This window comes from Rosa rugosa, chromosome 3 (genome assembly GCF_958449725.1).
Source record: "Rosa rugosa chromosome 3, drRosRugo1.1, whole genome shotgun sequence".
In the NCBI taxonomy this organism is placed as follows: Eukaryota; Viridiplantae; Streptophyta; class Magnoliopsida; order Rosales; family Rosaceae; genus Rosa; species Rosa rugosa.
Genome location: NC_084822.1, coordinates 12468708 through 12492221, shown reverse-complemented (window position 1 = coordinate 12492221; position 23514 = coordinate 12468708). Strand labels below are relative to the sequence as shown.

Sequence of the window (23514 nt, the reverse complement as noted above, 5' to 3'; positions counted from 1 at the left end):
AGGGGAGCCGACCCTTAAGGAGATAAAATTCCTGAAATTTTCATATTGGTTGATATAGCTCCAACCCACGAGAATGTGATAGCTGACAGATCGAAAAAATAAGTTGCGTGAGCTGTTATGAGCATATTAGTTTTATGTGGTATTTAAGGTTTAGGGTTGACCTACTAGATCGAGACCCAAACGACGACGAAAATAGCTGAAATTTTGACCATAACTATATCTTCTTATCATAATAACATCCTACAGTCGATTTTAATAAAGTCTATTTCCTCCACATTGTTCCCCATGGAAGGTATGGTATTTGATGCAAATAATAAACACAAGTTGTATCACATTAGTAGACATATAAGGATTTTGTGCGATCTAAACAATCGAAATTGGAAATTGATAAATTTTAAATTACCCATCTATTTATATCGTATTAATAGGTATTGTGTAAAAAAATTAACCCGATCCGTCGTCATATCGACATGAAATAAACCGGTCAACCCTTTAAAAGTTTCTACTTCCCTAAGGGGAGCCGACCCTTAAGGAGATAAAATTCCCAAAATTTTCACATTGGTTGATATAGCTCCAACCCACGAGAGCGTAAGAGCTGATAGATCGAAAAAATAAGTTGTGAGTGAGCGGTTATGAGCATATTAGTTTTATGTGGTATTTAAGGTTTAGGGTTGACCTACTAGATCGAGACCCAGACGACGACGAAAATAGCTGAAATTTTGACCATAACTATATCTTCTTATCATAATAACATCCTACGGTCGATTTTAATAAAGTCTATTTCCTCCACATTGTTCCTCATGGAAGGTATGGTATTTGATGCAAATAATAAACACGAGTTATATCACATTAGTAGACATATAAGAATTTTGTGCGATCTAAACAATCGCAATTGGAAATTGATAAATTTTAAATTATCCGTCTATTTATAGCGTATTAATAGGTATTGTGTAAAAAAAATAACTCGATCCGCCGTCATATCGACATGAAATAAATCGGTCAACCATTTATAAGTTTCTACTTCCCTAAGGGGAGCCGACCCTTAAGGAGATAAAATTCCCAAAATTTTCACATTGGTTGATATAGCTCCAACCCACGAGAGCGTAAGAGCTGATAGATCGAAAAAATAAGTTGTGAGTGAGCGGTTATGAGCATATTAGTTTTATGTGGTATTTAAGGTTTAGGGTTGACCTACTAGATCGAGACCCAAACGACGACGAAAATAGCTGAAATTTTGACCATAACTATATCTTCTTATCATAATAACATCATACGGTCGATTTTAATAAAGTCTATTTCCTCCACATTGTTCCTCATGGAAGGTATGGTATTTGATGCAAATAATAAACACGAGTTATATCACATTAGTAGACATATAAGGATTTTGTGCGATCTAAACAATCGCAATTGGAAATTGATAAATTTTAAATTACCCGTCTATTTATAGCGTATTAATAGGTATTGTGTAAAAAAATTAACCTGATCCGCCGTCATATCGACATGAAATAAATCGGTCAACCATTTATAAGTTTCTACTTCCCTAAGGGGAGCCGACCCTTAAGGAGATAAAATTCCCTAAATTTTTACATTATTTGATACAAGAGTGTGAGAGGTGACAGATTAAAAAAAGAGGTTGCAAGTGAGCGGTTATGAGCATATTAGTTATACGTGGTATTTAGGGTTTAAGGTTGACCTAATAGATCAAGACTCTAACGGCGACGAAAATAGCTGAAATTTTGACCATAACCATTCCTTCTTATCATGATAACATCCTACGGTCAATTTTGATAAATTCTATTTCCTACACATCGTTGCTCATAGAAGGTATACTTTTCATTACAACTAATAAACTAGTTATACCACATTAGTAGACATATAAGAATTTTGTGCAATACAAAAAATTAAAATTGGAAATCGATAAATTTGACATTATTCATCTATTTATAGCGTATTAATAGGTATTGTGTAAAAAAATTAACCTAATCCGCCATCATTTAGATGTCGAATAAAGCGGTCAACCACTTACACTCTTCTAACTCCCTAAGGGGAGCTTAACCACGAGTAGATAAACTTTCAGAAATTTTTACATTAATTGATATAGGTCATAGCCACGAGAGTGTAAGAGCTGACAGATCGAAAAAAGAAGTTGCGAGTGATCGGTTCTGAGCATATTAGTTTTATGTGGTATTTAGGGTTTAGGGTTGACCTAGTAGATCGAGACCCAAACGACAACAAAAATAGCTGAAATTTTGACCATAACCATTTATTCTTATCATGATAACATCCAACGGTCAATCTTGATAAATTTATTTCCGCCACATTGTTGCTCATAGAAGGTAATTTTTCCATGCACTAATAATTATTAATAAACAAGTTAAAACCACATTAGTAGGGATATAAGGATTTCGTGCGATCCAAAAAATTGAAACTTAAAATCGATAAATTTGACATTACCCATCTACTTGTAGTGTATTGATAGGTATTGAAACTTAAAATCGAGCGGTTATGAGCATATTAGTTTTATGTTGTATTTAAGGTTTAGGGTTGACCTACTAGATCAAGACCCAAACGACTACGAAAATAGCTGAAATTTTGACCATAACCATTTCTTCTTGTTATGATAACATCCTACGGTCGATTTTGATAAAGTGTATTTCCTACACATTGTTGCTCATGGAAGGTATACTTTTCATTACAACTAATAAGCTAGTTATACCACATTAGTAGACATGTAAGAATTTTGTGCAATCCAAAAAATCGAAATTGAAAATCAATAAATTTGATATTACCCATCTATTTATAGCGTATTAGTAGGCATTGTGTAAAAAAATTAATCCAATCCGCCGTCATTTTGACATGAAATAAACCGGTCAACCCTTTAAAAGCTTCTACTTCCCTAAGGGGAGCCGACCCTTGAGGAGATAAAATTCCCTAAATTTTTACATTATTTGATACAGTTCCTACCCACGAGAGCGTGAGAGCTGACAGATCGAAAAAATAAGTTACGAGTTAGCGGTTATGAGCATATTAGTTTTATGTTGTATTTAAGGTTTAGGGTTGACCTACTAGATCGAGACCCAAACGACCATGAAAATAGCTGAAATTTTGACCATAACTATATCTTCTTATCATAATAACATCCTACGGTCGATTTTAATAAAGTCTATTTCCTCCACATTGTTCCTCATGGAAGGTATACTTTTCATTATAACTAATAAGCTAGTTATACCACATTAGTAGACATATAAGAATTTTGTGCAATCCAAAAAATTGAAATTGAAAATCAATAAATTTGATATTACCCATCTATTTATAGCGTATTAGTAGGCATTATGTAAAAAAATTAACCCAATCCGCCGTCATTTTGACATGAAATAAACCAGTCAACCCTTTAAAAGCTTCTACTTCCCTAAGGGGAGCCGACCATTGAGGAGATAAAATTCCCTAAAATTTTACATTATTTGATACAGCTCCTACCCACGAGAATGTGATAGCTGACAGATAAAAAAAATAAGTTACGAGTGAGCGGTGATGAGCATATTAGCTATATGTGGTATTTAATGTTTAGGGTTGACCTACTAGATCGAGACCCAAACGACGACGAAAATAGTTGAAATTTTGACCATAACCATTTCTTCTTATCGTGATAACATCTTACGGTCAATTTTGATAAAGTCTATTTCCTACACATAATTGTTCATGGAATGTATACTTTTCATTACAACTAATAAACCTGTTATACAACATTAGTAGTTATATAAGAATATTGTGCGATTCAAAAAATCGAAATTGAAATTCGATAAATTTAACATTACATGTGAGCCCCGGAAAAGTTTATCATGCCTAATTGTGATAGTTTGATAATTTACTTATCGACCTTGGGTTTTAGGAAAGGTGCTCGAGAATATTTTCTGAAATTTTTCATGAGTGAAATTCTCGATTTAAAGATTGGATAATATAGTACGCGACACGACGAGTTCGTTGGAATTTTTGGAGAATTTTCCGGACTTTCAAGCTATTTTTGGTGATTTTTGGAAGTTTCAGATTAAAGGAAAATATTTTGGAAAAGCAGAGATCAACCTGGCGCGATCCTAGCCATCCATAAATCCACCGACTGATTACAGCCATCGAATATTAATTGAAAAAGCCTATAAGTAGGCATGGATCATCTGATTACATCCAGAAGGATCGAGAAAGAGAACCAGAGTTCTCTGACCCGACTGGTGCTACTCCGTCCGGCCACAGCACAGCGGCGGACCACCGGCATTCTCTCCGCCTCGCCATCGTCGTCACACCCGTGGCCTCTGATTGTCCATGGATTGAACGAAGAAGGAATATCGAAGACCCCAAGCTCCGAGTCTCCTTCGGCGAGTTTCAACGAATTCCGGCGACTCCGGTCACCGATTAAGCTTCATGTGGTAGGAAAACTCATCCTCTCGTCAATCTCTATACGTTAGACCAATTATTTTTTCAATTCGAATGATTTTGACTGATTGGGTTTCTGGGTTACCTTCTGCTCCGCCGTGTTCTTCAACGCCGGCAACTTCTCCGGCCTTTCTGGGCTTCGTTTCTTGCTCGGCTGCACTCATAGGCTAACAATCGAAAAGCTTTCTGGTTGTTGGCATCACACTCACCAGTTCATCTTCGGCAGTGACACTGGGAAATTGGGTTTTCGTCATTAGGCTTGTCCTGGGAACTGAGTTGGGTTGATTAAAGTTGATTTCCGATTTCGAAGGTATAATCACGTTTTGTTCTTGTGTTAGTGATCGGAAGTTATGGAACTGAGTTTGGTTTGATATGGTGAAATTGAAGACTCTGTTATCATCGAATTGGTTATGTTGTCTTGTTTATGGTGTTTTAAGTTGTTGCAAGTAAATCTGGGAATTGATATTTGAATTGAGATTGTGGACTGAAATTGGCTGCATGTGTTGCTTGTGCTTACGGTGAATCTGCGTTTATGAGAATGTTGTTTTTTTTTTTTTTTTTTTTGCTTTTCTTTCTCAACTACCGGGAACAGGCTAAGCCTTTTCCCCTCATTCTGTTCACATGGCTGGGCCCAAATAACCCGAGCACTCCAAACTCGGAGAACGGAAGACGTTCTCTATTATCCTCTGCAAATACCAACCTCCTTTAATAGGATGAATATATTTTTCAAAGATATACTTAAAGTTGAGGTAGGTCTCTTTTTCTTGAATGTAGTTTTCAGGAACAGCTAGCTAGCTGTTCTTGTTTGACCGGTACCCCATTATTAGTCACTTATTGCATACCAGTATCTGTAAACTGGTTTAGCATTTTAATTTTACTCGATTATTTCTTTCCTCTAATGTCAAGCAATTCACCCCAAATTCAAACGGACTACATCCATAGACAGTAAACTAGGAAATTAATGCAATATCGGGGAGATTACAAAGTTTTAGCACAAGCTCAAACCCTAATCTCCGTTACACCCATATACTTTCACTCATGTGACAAACTGTTTCTTGCTCAGAGTTTGTTAATAGGAATTCTGAGGGTTTCCAAAGTTACAAGTAAAATATCTTCGATGACAAAGTCGTTGGAAAAGGTCATTCCCAGTACAAATGGAATTCCAGTGCTGGAACGATCATGGCATTGGTACTCTTATCCTCTCCCCACATTTGTCAAAGTCTCTTGAAAATTTCAAAAATGTCATTTTGGCCAAAAACAGTGTACCATTTTGGCATCTTGATATAAATGTTTTATCTTTGAATGCCAATTGTGGATCTTTGAGTTCACTCCTATATAATTTTAAAAACAAGAGAGAAATGTTGTAGGAGAATTGTAATTGTGTTTCCTTTGGGTTCGATGTCATTGGTCTCAATAATTCCACGTCCTCATGTACACTAGTGTAGTTCGTAGAGATCTCTGTGTGAAATGAGTAATACACACAGATTTCCGTGTGAAAAGAACAATTGGCTACAGGATTCTGTGTGAAAAGGAGACTACACACAGAATTCCGTGTGAATAATGAGACTACACACAGAATTCCGTGTAAATAATCGACTAACAATTAGCATGACAGTTAGAAATCAATTGTAAATGTGTAAGTATTTCACACGGAAATCAGTGGTTATTCTGCTTATAATTAGCAGATTGATCAAATTTGGCCATTGTTCTCATATAAATATTTCACACGGATTTCTGTGGCAAAATAATTCCAAAGAAAATTATTATCAATAAAAATAAAAGCTACTGACTAATTATTTATTTTCAAAAAATAAGGGCGGGCTTATCAATTTATTCCCGCTCAATATTTGAATATTCCCACAGATTACTGTGGATACTGTTGTAAAAAAAGAAAAAAAAGGATAACACACGGACATCTTACATTTGCTAAAAATGTATTTCAGACAGATTTTTGTACGTATTATAAATTAGTTTATTTAGAAATCGTTAATTTTTTATGTTATGTGATTTATGGAGGGACGGATTTCTGTTACAATAAGTTTTTGGTACAGATTACTGTGTGAAATAAATATCAGTAACGGATGTTGTGTAAAAACTAAAACCTTTTCACACGGATATCCGTGTGAAAACAACAATTAGCTACAAAATTCCGTGTGAAGAAGTATAGGTTATATAAGGTTGACCACTTATTTGATATCGAAATAACGGCAGATTGAGTTAATTTTTTTACACAATACATATTAATACACTATAAATAGATGGGTAATGTCAAATTTATTGATTTTCAATTTTTATTTTTTGGTTCGCACAAAATTCTTATATGTCTACTAATGTGGTATAACTAGTTTATTAGTTGTAAATAAAAGTATACCTTCCATGAGCAACAATGCGTAGGAAATAGACTTTATCAAAATCGACCGTAAGATGTTATCATGATAAGAATAAATGGTTGTGTTCAAAATTTCAGCTATTTTCGTCGTCGTTTGGGTTTCGATCTAGTAGGTCAACCCTAAACTTTAAATACTTCATAAAATTATATGCTCATAACCGCTCACTCGTAACTTATTTTTTTGATCTATAAACTCTCATGCTCTCAGAGGTAGAAGCTATATCAACTAATGTAAAAATTTCTGAAATTTTATCTCCTCAAGGGTCGGCTCCTCTTTGAGAAGTAGAAGCGTTTAAAGGGTTGACCGGTTTTTGTTACAGACATCTGTGTGAAATGAGTAACACACACGGATATCTGTGTGAAATGTAGACACAGATATCTGTGAAAAACTATAGAATTCCGTGTGAAAAACTATATTAGCTACAGAATTCCGTGTGAAAAACTATATTAGCTACAGAATTCCGTGTGAAAAACTCTATTGCTACAGAATTCAGTTACAATAAGTTTTTAATACAGAATTATCTGTGAAATGAGCAACACACGAATATCTGTGTGAAATGTAGACACAGATATCTGTGTGAAAAGAAAAATTAGCTACTAAATTCCGTGTGAAAAAAATAGAATAGAGACAGAATTCCGTGTAAATAATAATTAACATGACAGTTATATATTACCGAGATAAATACACACGAAAATCAGTGGTAAATATATATGTATCTCACACGGATTTTCGTGGTAAATTTTTTCCCGCTCAATTTTTTGGAACAAATTCAATTTCCCTCCCCTAGTAGTATTACACACGGATTTCGGTGGATTTTTGAGGTACATACACACGGATATCCGTAGTAAAGGTAAATGTATTTCACACGAATTTGCGTGGAAATTCCGCTTATACCCAGCAAACTGCAATCGAATGATAGTTATTGGGTTACCGAGGTAAATTCACACGGATATGTGTAGTAAATGCAAATGTATTTCCGTGAAATACTCTATTTCCGTGCGTAATGTTGCTTAAAACCAGAAAACACTTGACCAAAATCTAATCTAAAGCCTCCTCCGAATTCTCTCATGTCTCCCTCTCTCTGTCATCTCCCCCACCCTCTCTCTGCTCCTCCGCCCACTGCTCTCCCTCTCTCATCTCCAAATTTTTTTGGTTTAATGGAGGACAGAGGAACTAGATCTGTTTTCTCTCTCCTTTGACACCCACTTCCGGTCACCACCGTGACTCACCTCCACCATCACCGACCTCCGACGAGTTTAACGCAGGTCACAAAGCCAAGAAATGATGGAAAATGTGAGGTACCAAGGCCAAGGCTTGTTGGGAGGTTAGCGAAGCAGTCTGCTAAGCTGCATCCTTCTCTGCCGTCTGGTGGTGGTCTTTTAAAAACTGCTCCAATCTGTGAAGTGCATCTTCATCTGAAGTTCAGCTTCTGAGATACTGTGTGGGAATAAATTTTTTCTATAATTAATTTTCTCGGTGTTTGGTACTCATTCTCAGATTGTTGGTGGTGATTCTGTGGCTAACTGGATTTTGGGAGTTATCTGTGATCTAAAATTGCCGGAGTTACCCCTCCATTGCTCCAATTCCGCTGCGAACGAGTTCTCCTATTATTGATAGCATCTCAAGTTCCTTTGGATGGGTAGGACATTTATCTTTTAGCAAGGCATATTTTCTCTCTGCATGTTGATGAAATGCTGTTGGTTTCTTGCTTAGATGCTCTGTCGTATTATGATATGTATTGAGTACCTCTCTTCGACTTGGTTTGCTTCTCATTTAGCTTATATTCAGTAATTGCTAGCACCTTTTATTTTTCCATACTGCATTTTCTTGAATGTTTGTCAATTTGTGGTAGGGTGGTAACCTAATTTGTTATTGGATTCAGCTGGCATATTCTCATTGGGATGAAAACCACTAAAAGTTCTACAGCTAATCAACAAATACCTCATTCTTTGCATCTATGTCTTGCAGTTCATGAAGCTCATGTCAAAATGCGGTAATAAAGTGCTCATTCTCTTTGTTCTCATTGAACAACAGTTCCTACCCCTTAGGGAGAGGCAAATCATAATCTTTAGCTTTTTGGTATTCTAGATCAAAACATGCAAGCCTTCAAGGAAGTGGCCATCATAAGGCATCCACGTATTGGAGAATATGCATTTGGGTTCATTACTTCATCAGTTACCCTTCAGGTCTGAGAATAATTTGTGTTCTGAAACTACCTTTAGTTTTATCAGTTACCCTTCAGGTCTGAGAATTATGTTTATTGTTGGTAATTGATTAGTCTAATTTTCTCAGCATGGATTTAATTGTTTTAACTCACAATTCTTGAAAGCATGCTTCAGTTACAAATCATTTAACTAACCTACTTCTTATTATGCAGGATCCAAACTATTTATTCACTGGCTTCCTTCCATATTTGATGATTCAGCTAAATTAAAATTATGCTGGAGCTTAAAATTATCACAACCAAAGTTCGCAGCCAACCAAGCAAGCAGATGACATCTCTTTTCGAAAGGGTGCATTAGTATTCCCCTGTGGAGGGTCCACATCACTTGAGGTGCGTTTGCATTTGACAGAAATCTGATACTGTCAGTATTACTGCTGGGATAGGATCATGACATACGGTCGTGCCTTCTGTTTTCTGAGCCATTTCTACTGCTGGGATAGGACCAAATGACACAGCTTGCATCAGTCCACGCACAATGCAATAGACCTGTGATACCAACCCCAGCCATCAATGATGCGTATCGACCCGAAATGTCTCAAACTGTTCCAGATTCGCAGCTGAACTGAAAGGGTTGGTTTCACTTGGCATTATCTAGTTTGAAATGTATTTACTTTGGTTCGAAATGTATTTTGGTAGGAATGTAAATAACATCTTGCTATGAATGTAAAGTTTATTCATGTTCGATTGAGTTGTGGATTTGTTCACTTGATTGTAAATATTTGAAGTGTATTTATTGTTCAAAAATCAAAACTATTATTATGTTTGGGTTGCAAATTAATTAGCAGAAATTTTTTTTTTTAAATGCTGTCACTTTTACACACTGAAATCAGTGTGATTTAAGAGTATAGGGATTTCACACGGAAATCCGTGTCAATAAGGTTATAGGTTTTGATACAGACATCAGTGTGAATTATATTTTGCTACAGAAATCCGTGTGAAATAGAGTTGTTCACACGGATTTTATTCCATTACGGTGATCTATATTTACGGAAAGATAGTGGGGCCCACGTCTAACATTCACACGGACAAAATAATCCGTGTGAGATAGGTATGTATTTGACACAGAAATCTGTGTGAGATAGGTACGTATTTGGTACAGAAATCCGTGTGAAATAGAGTTGTTCACACGGATTGCAGCTAATTCCGGTAATTTATATTTATGGAATTATAGTGGGGCCCACGTAAGTATTTCACACGGACAACATAATCCGTGGCGGATGAGCATTACCCCCCTTCCAAACCGCACAGTAATACCAATCTGTGCGTGCACTGTGTGTAAAAGCTATCACACACTGAAATTAGTGTGAGATAGTCTTATTACCCACAGATTAAAATCCGTGGGTAATTGTTGTTTTGCTAGTAGTGACCATTATAGGAGAAGTGCATAGTGCAGTAGAACTTAAAGTCATTACCTTCTCTGTCACAATGTCAACATCGTATTATTACTCCACCATTGATGAACCGATGTATCATAGTGGTCCTTATATTTAATTAATACTATACATTCATTTCTATGATACATTTGCTTATGAAGAAAAGCAAAAGGAAAAAAAAAAAAAACAACGTACCAAAGACTTACCAGCTATGATACATTCATTTGTGATCGTTAAATGAAAAAAATATCATTAAAGACCTCAATAACTTGCATGAGTCAGAGAGTTTCCTTACTAGGTAAATTTTTTCAGAAAAGTGAAAGACTAAAACCACTGCCCCAGTGCCCTTCATCAAAGGAAAGGACATCATTTACCCCAATCCAAGTCTAAATGTTACACATTACATAGCCAACTTGTTTGGTGAATAAATAAAATAATATAATAAAAGATTACTGCCAAACCATATGATATCCATTTTTCTATTTTGTTATGTTATAATCAAAGTAAGCAGATAATCGAATGATGAGCATTGCCATGAGAATTTAAGAATGCTATTGCAACAACTTGAGCCAGTTTTTCACATTCCCAGTTGATGAGTAGAAGCAGAATAACTAAATATTAAAAAAGAAAATGTATGATGTGGAAGACAACAGAGATGAAATTACAAACCTTTTGAATTTTCTTTTACCAGACTACACTAAATTCTAACATCTGATAACAGATTTATTTGTCAGCAACTTACAGATACTAATCGTAAAACAAACATGAAAATTAAAAGACAAACAACAGAACAAAGTAAAATACTAATCATAAAGATCTTCATCAGCTTCACCAGCGTTAGTAGTTGCAAAAGGATCAGATCCAACAGCAGCACCCGAACCACTGGGAAACCTGAACTCATCTGCTCCAAACCCTCTTGCCTGGTGCAATGTAGTCGCAAATGCCTGGTACTTGAGGATATCAGCATCACTGACGCTCCTGCGAGCATACTTCATCGATTCCTCAAAATGAGCTGCAGTGATCTCAGCTACTTCATTCTCATCATCTTCCATAATCTCAGGATTCTCACTTCTCCTCCTCTCCCTCTCGATATCTTTCTCAATGTTGTCTCTAATGGCATATTTGCAAGCACGCTGGCATATTTCTGTGATATCAGCACCACTAAATCCTGGTGTGTGCTTGGCAAGAGCACTAAGGTCCACATATTTGGAAACCGGAGATTTCCTCAAGCAAGACTTGAATATTTGATAGCGAGATTCCTCATCAGGGAGAGGGATGTAAAGCAACTGATCCAGACGTCCTGGTCGAAGAAGTGCAGGGTCTATAATGTCAGGTCTGTTGGTTGCCCCAATAATGAACACAGTTTTCTTGGCAGACACTCCATCCATTTCTGTAAGGAGTTGGTTCAAAACCCTATCAGCACCTCCAGAATCACCTGCACTACTACCCCTTTTAGTAGCAATGGAATCAAGCTCATCGAAGAAGAGGACACATGGAGCAGATGCACGAGCCTTGTCAAATATTTCCCTGACATTGGCCTCACTCTCTCCAAACCACATGGTTAGCAATTCAGGTCCCTTGATACTGATGAAGTTTGCCTGACACTCATTGGCAATAGCCTTGGCCAGAAGAGTTTTACCGCATCCAGGAGGGCCATAGAAAAGAACTCCCTTTGAGGGTGACATTCCGAATTTCTCAAATTTCTCCGGGTGCTCAACAGGATATTGAACAGTCTCTTGAAGTTCTCTCTTAACATTTTCCAGACCTCCAATTGCATCCCAAGTGACATTGGGCACTTCAACAACCGTCTCACGAAGAGCAGATGGGTTGCTTGTTCCAAGAGCGGTTTGGAAGTGCTCATTTGTAACCGCCATTGAGTTAAGTACCTCAGCATCTATTGTCTCATCTTCCAAGTCAATCACATCCATCTTTTCTCGGATGCATTGAAGTGCAGCCTCAGTTGATAAAGCAGCTAGATCAGCCCCAACATAACCGTGAGTGTCCTTGGCAACCCTTTCTAAATCGACATCTTCAGCAAGCTTCATGTTCTTGGTATGAATGTGGAGGACCTCAAGGCGCCCAACTTCATCTGGAACACCAATATCTATTTCCCTATCAAATCTTCCAAACCTTCTAAGAGCCGGGTCAATACTGTTTGGACGATTAGTAGCCGCCATTACAATTACATGTGCTCGGGACTTTAGTCCATCCATAAGTGTCAAGAGCTGGGAAACAATCCTCCTCTCAATTTCTCCATTAGTCTTCTCTCTCTTGGGAGCAATGGAATCAATCTCATCAATAAATATGATTGATGGTGCATTCTTCTCTGCTTCCTCAAAAGCTTTCCTGAGGTTGCTCTCACTCTCTCCAGCCATCTTGGACATGATTTCTGGTCCATTGATACAGAAAAAGAAGGCCCCAGTTTCATTAGCAACAGCTCTTGCAATTAGAGTCTTTCCAGTTCCAGGAGGACCATAGAGCAGAATACCCTTTGGTGGTTTGACACCTATTGATTTAAACAGCTGAGGATGCCTCAGAGGCAGCTCAACCAATTCGCGAATCTGAGCCATCTGTTTCCTAACTCCACCAATATCATCATACCCTACCTCATCTAATCTTTCCTCATCGTCCCTTCTAACAGGTTCTCCCTCGCAGAAAATTTCAGTGTCTGGAGCAACCACACAATACTCAGGAGGATCAGTCTCAACAACCTTGAACTCCACACTCCTCATTCCTCCTCTCACTAGGAAAAGATCGCCTTTCCTCACCGGGCGGTAGGCTTCCCGGAAATAAGGCTTCAAGTAGGCATCAAACAGATTTCCAGTGATCCCTTCGATTGTGTCATCTATAGGAAGAATGTGGACACGGTTTCCATACTTGACATCAGCGCATTGGTGAATGGAAACAACATCACCAAGCCTAACCCTAAGGTTGTTCCTCACAACCTTGTTCATCCTTATCTTTGGTTCTTCACAGGTGTCATCAGCAAGAGCAATACAGATTGTGTCTGTATGCTTCTTTCCCTTGATCAAGACTGTGTCGCCACGAAAGAGCTGGAGCTTCTCCATGGTCTCCGGGCAGAGTTGGATGGTGGAGTTGTCATCCACCACAGCTTCATCAACAACAAGGCGATTTGGAGCCTTCTTGCGGTCCAGAATCGCGGTGCTGAAGTCCCTCTTATTTGTTCCTTCACGTTGGTTCGTCATTGTGAGTTTGTTAATCGATTAGAAGCAAAAGAAATTGTGTGCGTTATGAGGCTTTTAGTTGGGAACGGGGATATTTATAGGAGAGGCGTGAGGGCAACTCCGTTTCTGGTGAGGAGAGGAAAAGTTTCAGTTTTCCTTTGAACTGTTGGATTCCTAGTCCTTCTCCTGTTATGAAAGATAAAGCTAATTGTGAGAAAAGAAAGTTCTAGATGTCAGAACCTTCTCCTCTTAATATCAGGAAACCTACAAACTTATTTCGTTTCCATTTGGAGTTCTTGTGCCATACTAATTAGTAGGGGAAGCCTTAAATCTATCGAATTTGGATCCCAGTTGGTCACAACTGAATCAGTAGAGATTAAAAGTAGACAGAGCAGTATAAAAAATAAATAAATAAATAAATAAAATAAAATAAAAACATGGCTTTGCCGGATTTATTTGTCATTAGGTCATCCATAGTCATAGTCAAATTGTAATGCTCTTGCTAGGATCATTTTTGTTTCAACTTTGAGGCTTAATGCCACCTGCTATAACTATGAACAAGGTTACAGTACTGGATAGTTCATCAGAAAACTATTATTACACATGGGTTGACATGATTAACCTCGTGAGTTTTGAGGATTCAATTCTAATTTTCTAACCAATTTCATGGCTCTCTGAGACATTAACATGCCTTGAGGCGTTCCCGCTACTAGCTTGAAGTGTAAGATTACGATATAATAGGCTCAATCGACAAAAAAGGCATGTCTGTTGTAAATCATTATGGCTATATCATGTAAATAGATATAGGGTACATCATTATGTTGTTATAGGCTTACCCTTTCCATGTTTTATGGATGACTTTAGGAATCCTTGTTTTATGGAGGACTTTAGGGGTCCTTGTTTTATGGAGGACTTTAGGCTACATGTTCCCTATCTTCCACTATATGTAGTCCATTTCTCATCCATGTTATGAGGAGAAAAACAGAAAATACTACACTTATTATCTGCATCTAAACTCTCTCTCTCTCAAGTTCTTAGAAGCAAAGCTCTCTCCATTTTCTGAAACACTTTCTATGTTAGTTTTACAACACGTTATCAGCACGACTAGCTCTAGGATTTGGATTGCCGATCGACAAGAGAAGAGGTGAATAACTCTTGGGTTGCAGAAAAGAAGAGGTTCATCATTCAATCAACATCAATCTACCAGCTCTACAACCAAGTATGTTTTTCCAAGCAAAAACAGATTTTACTGTTTCAGTTTACCTTTTGTCCTCTGTGTTCCCGTATTTATTTAAAATAGTAATTCAACTCCAAAATTCACCAAATTTTGTATGCTAGAGCCTCTGTGTGTTTACTGCATCTCTATAATTTTTCATATTTTTCTGGGTTGTTTTGGTTGGGATTTTGGTTTGTTTTTCGACTGCTATTCAGTAGAAGCTGCAATCACGATTTATGACTTTTATTGAAGCATCTAGTTTAACTTAATCATCTATGAGAGACACTTATTTCTCTTGCACTATAATTGGCATAATGGAATGAGTAAAAGGAAAATCAATAGCTTTTTTAATTTAGCTATTAATTCATGTATATTGTGACAAATATCTATAAATACTTGTTTGGACTTTGTGATAATGATACATCTTTCCTTCATTATTTATTATGATAATGTTTTGTGGTGTTACCTGCTCATATTAAATTTAAATATTTTACCCGCTTAAATTCTTTGCATTAGAATATATATGTGCGGAATGCAGGTACTTAACGAACCGGAAGTTCACACACATAAACATTGAACCAAAATTTCATACATAAATATTGAACCAGAAGTTCACATATAGTATCGAACCTGTAGTTTTGACAACACTGAAATATTATGAATCTTTCCAAGTAGGCTCACCCAATTCGATGTGATGTCTAGGCAAGATACAATGAGGCTGTGTACTTAAGAGAGCCTCGCTCCACCCAAACCTCATACTCTTACCTGGTCGTATTTAATTGGAGTTACCAAAAGGGTTGAGTAATAACTTTTCATTCCTTGGCAGACCAGTTTGAGCCCAGCAGGCCCACTCTCCCTCTGCGGGACCTAGCAGCCCAGCAGGCCTCACACACCATTTAAATTACGCATGAAAGGCCGGGTCACAAGCCCGCAGACTAAGCCCGATAGGCTTCACTATCAAGCCCACTCCTTTGGTCCAGCAGAATCAAATAAAAGGAAAAATGATTTGATTCTACTGAGATTTGAACCCAGACAATGTACATGTCATTATGGCTATTGTAAATAAATTCACCATATTTCATATGTGTAATTAATTGCCAGAAGCATTTATTCACATAATTGTGTGACAATTAATATGTTATATTACTAGCATGCAATTAATATCTCAATTGATTTGTGATTTCCATTTATTCAATTTGTGAGATATTATTTCAATTTGCTCTATTCAATATTATTGTGTTACTTGTCTAAATTTTCGCACTAGAATATATGTGTAGAAAATGCAGGTACCTAATGAACTAGAAGTTCTAAATGAACCAGTAGTTCATACACATATCGAACTTGTAGTTTCGATAATGCCATTTAAGAAACTTGAAGTTTCCTTCATAAATTCACCACACATGATAAAACCAGTAGATTTTACATGTTTAATCCGATTTTTCATACCATGTTATAGAACCTGAAGTTCCTATTAGTTGCTTATGGACGATATTACCCAAAGCACTAAGATTATTTGTTCCTTTCCTGTAAGAAATACCAAATCTCAACAAACTTGACTTTGTTTCTTTGGAGGTTTCCGGAAGAAACTATCTAAAGTGGTTCAAGATGTGATAATTCATCTAACTGCAAAGAAGATGAGATCAACAATCAATGCTAACAATGTCGTCATTGATGCTTTTAATATGAGTGCCATAATTTTCAAAGGAAACATATGGAGAAAACACTCCAAGTTGAGTATCCGATGAAGAGGATACACAGATTCTTTGGGTCGCTCTAGAAGAGCACTTTCACCATCAAATGACCATTTTCTTGCTTGAAGCAAGACATGATTGGCAGAACGAAATTAGCCCATATGACCGTCTGCCACTTGGCCAAAGCCCAAGAGGCCATGTAATCAGGCTCCACGTGGCCAAGGCCCACGTGGTAGGAACCATGATGCCATAACTCAGCAAGCCCGAGTTGAAAGGAACACTGGTCCGGCCCGCTGCCACCAGAATCGATCAGCATGATCTTTGTTATCAATGTGGAGGAATTGACTGCTGGTCCCGCACCTGTTGTGCGATAGCCTAAGCAGTAGATGAGTATTACGCCAGTCGCAGAACTCGAAATACCAACTTTATTAAAGGGTCATTTTCTATCGATTCCACACTAGAGATCATGGATTTTCAGGCAGTTACTGAACATACCGAGGATTAGAACTCGAAGACATGGGTATAATTGGCCCCTTGTGCCATATCTATTTCATCTTAATGAATGAAACATCTTCGGATTTTGGTGATTTATGTTTTCAATTATTTTGGATTATAGAAATGTGGTTATGTTCGAATATATTTAATTCAATAAACTTATTCATACATGTGATCCATTGAATTAAATAAATGAATAGGCATATTCTGTGGGGAAGTTTGTTGTCCGGTTAAAAGTGCTATTACGCACACCATACTCCGAGATCGGAGATATGTTTCAAACTTATTGCCCATGCATACCTCTGTGACAACCATATCAGGCCAATCCAACCTGATAGAGGGCTATGGCAAAGCCCACTTTATGTTGTCCAATGGTACTGAATTTACCATTAATGAGGCCTTATATTCTCCACGTTCCAGAAGAACGTTATTGAGTATTAAGGATATTCGAACCAACATTTATCACGTTGAAACCCCTAAGAAAAATGAGTGTAATATCTTTGCATAACCTCTGAATGTGCGGCCAGAAGCGTATATTGGAGAAATTGAAATTTGTTAGCCAGAAGCTAACCAATTCGAGCAACTACTTGCTATGGCATGACCATTTGGGACACCCAGGTCAAAGTATGATGCACCGTATCCTCAACTTATCACACGGGCATCCCCTTCTGAATAAGGGTCCTGTGTTTAGTAACACATTACGCCAAACTTGCTCGTTAGGAATGTTAAACTCTAGACCATCATGTGCAAAGATTAGTATATACACACACCATTTTTCTGCACAGAATGCAAGGAAAATTTGTGGACCTTTCCAACCACCATGCGGACAATTTAAATATTTCATGGTTGTGGTTGATGTATCGACAAAGTGATCACATGTTACACTATTGTCCACAAGAAAATGCTGCTTTTGCTAAACTCTCGCCCAGATCATGAAATTGTGGATCACCACTCGGATTATCCCATAAAGTCCATAAGACCTGATAATGCCGGAGAGTTTACAGATTGTCACTTTGATGAGACAGTCTTCCCGCCGTTAGGGGGAGATAAGAACGTTACCGTTCCTGATGAACGACGTGAATTGACGTGGAATGTCCCCACTATGTCTCATCTCGATCCCCGAACCGCACAATGCGATAGTGAAGTGCGGAGAATTCTAGATCTACAAAGTGTAGCCCAAAATATGCCAGACGCTTTCTCTGATCTAGCTAAAGTGACGAGATCACATATACCTGCTGCAAATGTGCCTGCAAGAATAGATGTCCCTGTAGGACGCGTTGTCCCGGATGGACGAGGTACGACCATGGCGGCTAACCAGTCACATGTCCCTGCCCAGAAGCGAGGTAGACCACTAGGTTCGAAGGATTCCTATCCCCGGAAGAGGGTAAAACCAGCACAAACGAATCCACTAGACATCGCGATCTCAACTGATCCATCTCACGAGATAATTCCAGATTATGGGTCCGTCCTAGAAGAGACAACGTTGGGGGACGCTCCAACGTTTGAACCCACTCTCGAGAATAGAGAAATCTCGATAAATTATGCATGCTTAAGTGAGATTTGGAATCGAAATGAGATTATCATCGATGATATATTTGTATTCGCGGTAGCTACCGAAATTATAACTAGCGATGACATCGAACCTCGCTCTATTGATGAATGTCAACGTAGAGACGACTGGCCAAAATGGAAAGAAGCAATCCAGGTCGAATTAGATTCCTTGACAAAGAGAAAAGTGTTCGGACCTGTCGTTCCCACACCTCACCATGTTAAACCTGTAGGATTTAAATGGGTATTTGTAAGGAAGCGTAATGAGGAAAACGAGATTGTAAGATACAAGGCTCGTCTAGTGGCGCAAGGATTTTCTCAACTCCCTGTGATTGATTACGAGGAGGCGTATTCTCCAGTAATGGACGTCATAACGTTCCGCTACCTTATCAGTTTGGTAGTTTCTGAAAAACTGAATATGCAGCTTATGAATGTGGTCATAGCTTATCTCCATAGGGATCACAATACAGAGATATACATGAAAGTTCCTGAAGAACTTAATATACCCGATGCAAATAGTTCTAGACCACGGAACACGCTCTCCATTAGTTTTGAGGCGTTCACTTTATGGATTGAAACAATCCAGACGGAGGTGGTATAACCGTCTAAGTGAATATTTAATCAGGATGGGATATGTGAATAATAAACTATGCACATGCGTGTTTATTAAGGAAACAAGTTCCTAGTTTAGAATTGTGGCGGTCTATGTCAATGACATGAATTTGATCGATACTCCTGAAGAGATCAAGGAAACCGCAAAGCACCTGAAGTTGGAATTTGAGATGAAAGGCCTTGGGAGAACAAATTATTGTCTCGACCTGGAGCCCGAGCACAGTGCAGATGAAATTTTGGTCCATCAACCAAATTACATCCAGAAGATGTTAAGATGCTTTAATGAGGATAAAAGCAAGCACACCCATGGTCGTCTGAAGTCTAGAGAGAACCGTATCGTCCTGCAGATGATAACGAAGAGATATTGGTACCAGAAGTCCCATATCTAAGTGCAATAGGCGCATTATTGTACTTGGCTCAATGTCCTAGACAGGACATCTCTTTCGATATGAACTTGTTAGCTAGATATAGCTCTGCGCCAACACACTGCCACTGGAATGGCATAAAAGACATTTTTCGCTACCGTAGAGGTACGGTGGACATGGGCTTATTCTATCCCTATGCATCAAGGAATGGATCAAACCCACTTGATCCTCAGAATGATGCTCGCCTTGTTGTATATGCTGATACAGACTATCTATCAGACCCGCACAAGGCGCGTTCCCCAACTGGTTATGTCTTTGCCATTGGGAATACTGCAATTTCTTGGAGGTCTACAAAACAGACCCTTGTTGCTATCTCTTTGAATCATGCTGAGATTCTAGCTCACAAAGCACATGTGGGCTGCATTCCACCATTGATGAACCAACCACTATCCACGAGGATAATACTGCTTACATCAAGCAGATAAAGACGAGTTTCATCAAATGAGACAACACCAAACATATTGTACCGAAGTTCTCCTTCAATCAGCAACAACAGGAGCATAAGAAGATTGAAGTCAAGCAGATTCGATCTGAAGATAATCGTGCAGACCTCTTTACCAAGTCACTACCAAAGTCTACATTCCAGAAGCATGTTCAAGGTATTGGTCTACGTAAACTATCTGAATTACCTAACATGTAATTTTCAGGGGGAGTCGAAATCAGGGGGAGTATCCCGAAGCATATACACTTGACCATCGTGTACTCTTTTCGTCCTTCGTCCAGGGTTATTTTGTCCCACTGGGTTTTGTTACCTGGCAAGGTTTTAACGAGGCACATCTTTAGAATGGTCACCCCACTTATACTACATCCTGAAGATGTTTTGATTTGACATATATGCATTTGCTCATCTTTTCCCTTCGACCACGGGTTTCTCCCACTGGGTTTACCGGGCAAGGTTTTGGTGTAGCAAATCTAAATGCATCCCTCTCGTAGACATACTACCTACTTATGATGCTAATAAGAAGACTCCACTTATCTCCGAAGCTGTGATATTACTACTCCACACTCATACGCGTTGTGCTCTTTTTCTCCTTCGACCAAGGTTGTTTTTTTCCCACAGGGTTTTTATTACTTGGCAAGGTTTTTGATGAGACAACTTAGAAGCGCACAACCCATGCAACACTATTGACATGAAATATCCAAGGGGGAGTGTTGTAAATCATTATGGCTATATCATGTAAATAGATATAGGGTACATCATTATGTTGTTATAGGCTTACCCTTTCCATGTTTTATGGATGACTTTAGGAATCCTTGTTTTATGGAGGACTTTAGGGGTCCTTGTTTTATGGAGGACTTTAGGCTACATGTTCCCTATCTTCCACTATATGTAGTCCATTTCTCATCCATGTTATGAGGAGAAAAACAGAAAATACTACACTTATTATCTGCATCTAAACTCTCTCTCTCTCAAGTTCTTAGAAGCAAAGCTCTCTCCATTTTCTGAAACACTTTCTATGTTAGTTTTACAACAATGTCAAATTTAAAGTTAGTATGAGTATCATTTTTCCCATCGACTCGATCTTTAGCTGATGGAAATTGATACCACCAAACACACTAGATATGGCTTTCCATGAGACTTGAGTCAACAAATAGTCAAAAACAGGTTTACTTAACCATAAAATCGCTAGAAATGGTGGTGACTGATTTTTTCTTTTCAGGAAAATCAACAATAATAGTATAACAGATTTAACAGCACTACACACCTCCAATTCAAATTGAAAATTTAAACAACAAAATGAAAGTTCATACAGCTATATATACAGCTATAAACCTTACAGCTCAACCTTCACGAATCATAGTGTTAATAATTTCACTTCTTCAAAATTAGAATAACCAATTTCTTATCTTTCAAAAACTCAAATAGGCAAACCCTACCGACTTTAACTCTGTTATCAAGTGCAAAAGCATACTATCTTCAGTCAAGTATATCATTTGCGTTGAGGCTGGAAACAACTTTATAATTGCCTGAAGATGCTCCTTATTGAAGGGTGTTCCCAGATGCTGCATGCCTGCATGCATGGCATCTAATCACTAGAAATGTTGGAGACAAATTAAACAACACCAACCAATCAGAGAAAAGAAATCACATAAACATTAATCAGATTTTTATTCTATTTTTTTATATGCATGGTCAAAGGTACATACAATATTATGTACAGAGATTGAATTAAATAGGCCTATAGGTTTACTAGAATGAAGAATAAGATCACTCTAAGACGTTCCTGTTGCCCTGTCTTGGTTTGCAGTTACTAGGATTAGGACCAATTGACAACAATAATCGGCCAAAAGTATTCTTAAAGGAGTATGAAATCAAAGCAAATGGTTCATTTGCTGGTTACCTCTGGATCACGTCTGCTAATTTTTTCTTTAAAATGGGGGTACTCGGATCTGAACTGTTCAGCAGATACTTCAGCAGTTATCTTCATAATCTTCTTCCTCTTTTTGAACCTCTTTGAGTAATCAGATTTAGAGCTTGGATTGTGCTTACCTGCAGCTTCAGATACAGAATAAAACTTAGCTAAACCAGAGACAATAAGTATACCGTATACGAATTCCAAAAGCGTATGCATAGCAACATTCATTTGATTAGATTACCTAAATTCTCTTTGCAATGATCCAAAGGACCGAGGTGCTTAGAACAAGATGAGTTTCCTTGGTCTACCATGCCTTTTACTGGTCTAAGTAATGGTAAAGTTTTGATGTCTTGTGGTGTCAGGAAAACCTACTCTATTACACCCATTCGTGTCAAAAACCTCTCCGCTGAAACACATTTTTCCACTACTGATGGACACTAAAAACACTTCGTAACCCAAGGAGTTTCTAGGTTATCTCTTAGAAACTCCTGCCACCTGTCCTTCAAATACATATCTCTTCCAGGATTTGCTTGCTTTAACATTCCATGAAAAATCAGAAAATTGCTTCAATTTCAATCTTGCCCCCTATCAGACATTAATATCATCACTACAAATTTGTGAGAAACTAAAGTCTCAGACTATGCAATTCATCGAGAGCACTGATAACATTCTAAACTAAACCGCTGCAGGGCAACAACAGCATTATACTTTAGGATATCAATTACCAAATTTTTGGTGTTGTAGCCAGGAAGAATAATCCTGAAGGAAGCCTCTTGTGCCCGATACCATTCCAAGGTGCTTGACTCAGCATACAAAAATATCCTCAGCACTGGGAAAAATCTACCTGACTATAGCCTTTTTGCTGTTTGAGGACAAGCATAAATTGACAGAAATATGGAGAGAGTAATAATTCAGAGAGAATGGAGATTCAAGTGTGTTTATTCATCTCATACAAGGAGGTATTTATAGGAATACAATTGAGGTGTGAGATGCTTAAAGAATGATACAACTTTGATGACAGCTCCATTTCTAGCTTTACATTGTGGCATTGTGGCTGTGATGATGGAGATAACCATGCTTGTTCCTCTTTGGCATAAAGCTTATCATATAGGTCACTATACCTATCTTTACACTTAAGCACCTCTCTTTATACTCAAGTATATATCCTATACATGAAATAGACATATAAACTATGACAACAATAATCATATATACTACAACACTCCCCCTTGGATATTTCATGTCAATAGTATTGTCTAGGCCGTGCGCTTCGAAATTGTCTCGTTAAAAACCTTGCCAAGTAATAAAACCCTGTGGGAAAAACAACCTTAGTCGAAAGGGAAAAAGAGTACAACGCGCTTTTGAGTGTGGAGTATGTTTCTGGATACTCCCCCTGATTTAGACTTCCCCCGAAGATCATGGGAGTTCGGATAACCTTCTTAATCCGATGCTCTTCACATGTTTCTCGAAAGGGGATTTTGGTAACGACTTAGTAAATAAGTCTGCTACATTATCCTCTGATCGGATTTGATTTACTTCAATTTTTAGAAGTGTTTGCTGTTGCTGATTGTAA

General features: G+C 37.9%; 1 protein-coding gene and 1 long non-coding RNA gene across 2 annotated transcripts; one reads left to right on the top strand and one right to left on the bottom strand.

Annotated features, from left to right (window-relative positions):
- The first annotated feature begins 4193 nt into the window (after positions 1-4193).
- LOC133741293 (uncharacterized) lies at positions 4194-4981 on the top strand. Its single transcript, XR_009861790.1, has 2 exons — positions 4194-4418; positions 4592-4981. It is a non-coding gene; the product is annotated as an uncharacterized LOC133741293 (long non-coding RNA).
- Positions 4982-11028: 6047 nt separating this feature from the next.
- Positions 11029-13618, bottom strand: LOC133735898 (cell division cycle protein 48 homolog). Its single transcript, XM_062163344.1, has one exon. The coding sequence runs from the start codon at positions 13616-13618 to the stop codon at positions 11216-11218; it is 2403 nt and encodes an 800-aa protein (XP_062019328.1). The 3' UTR covers positions 11029-11215.
- Positions 13619-23514: the final 9896 nt, after the last annotated feature.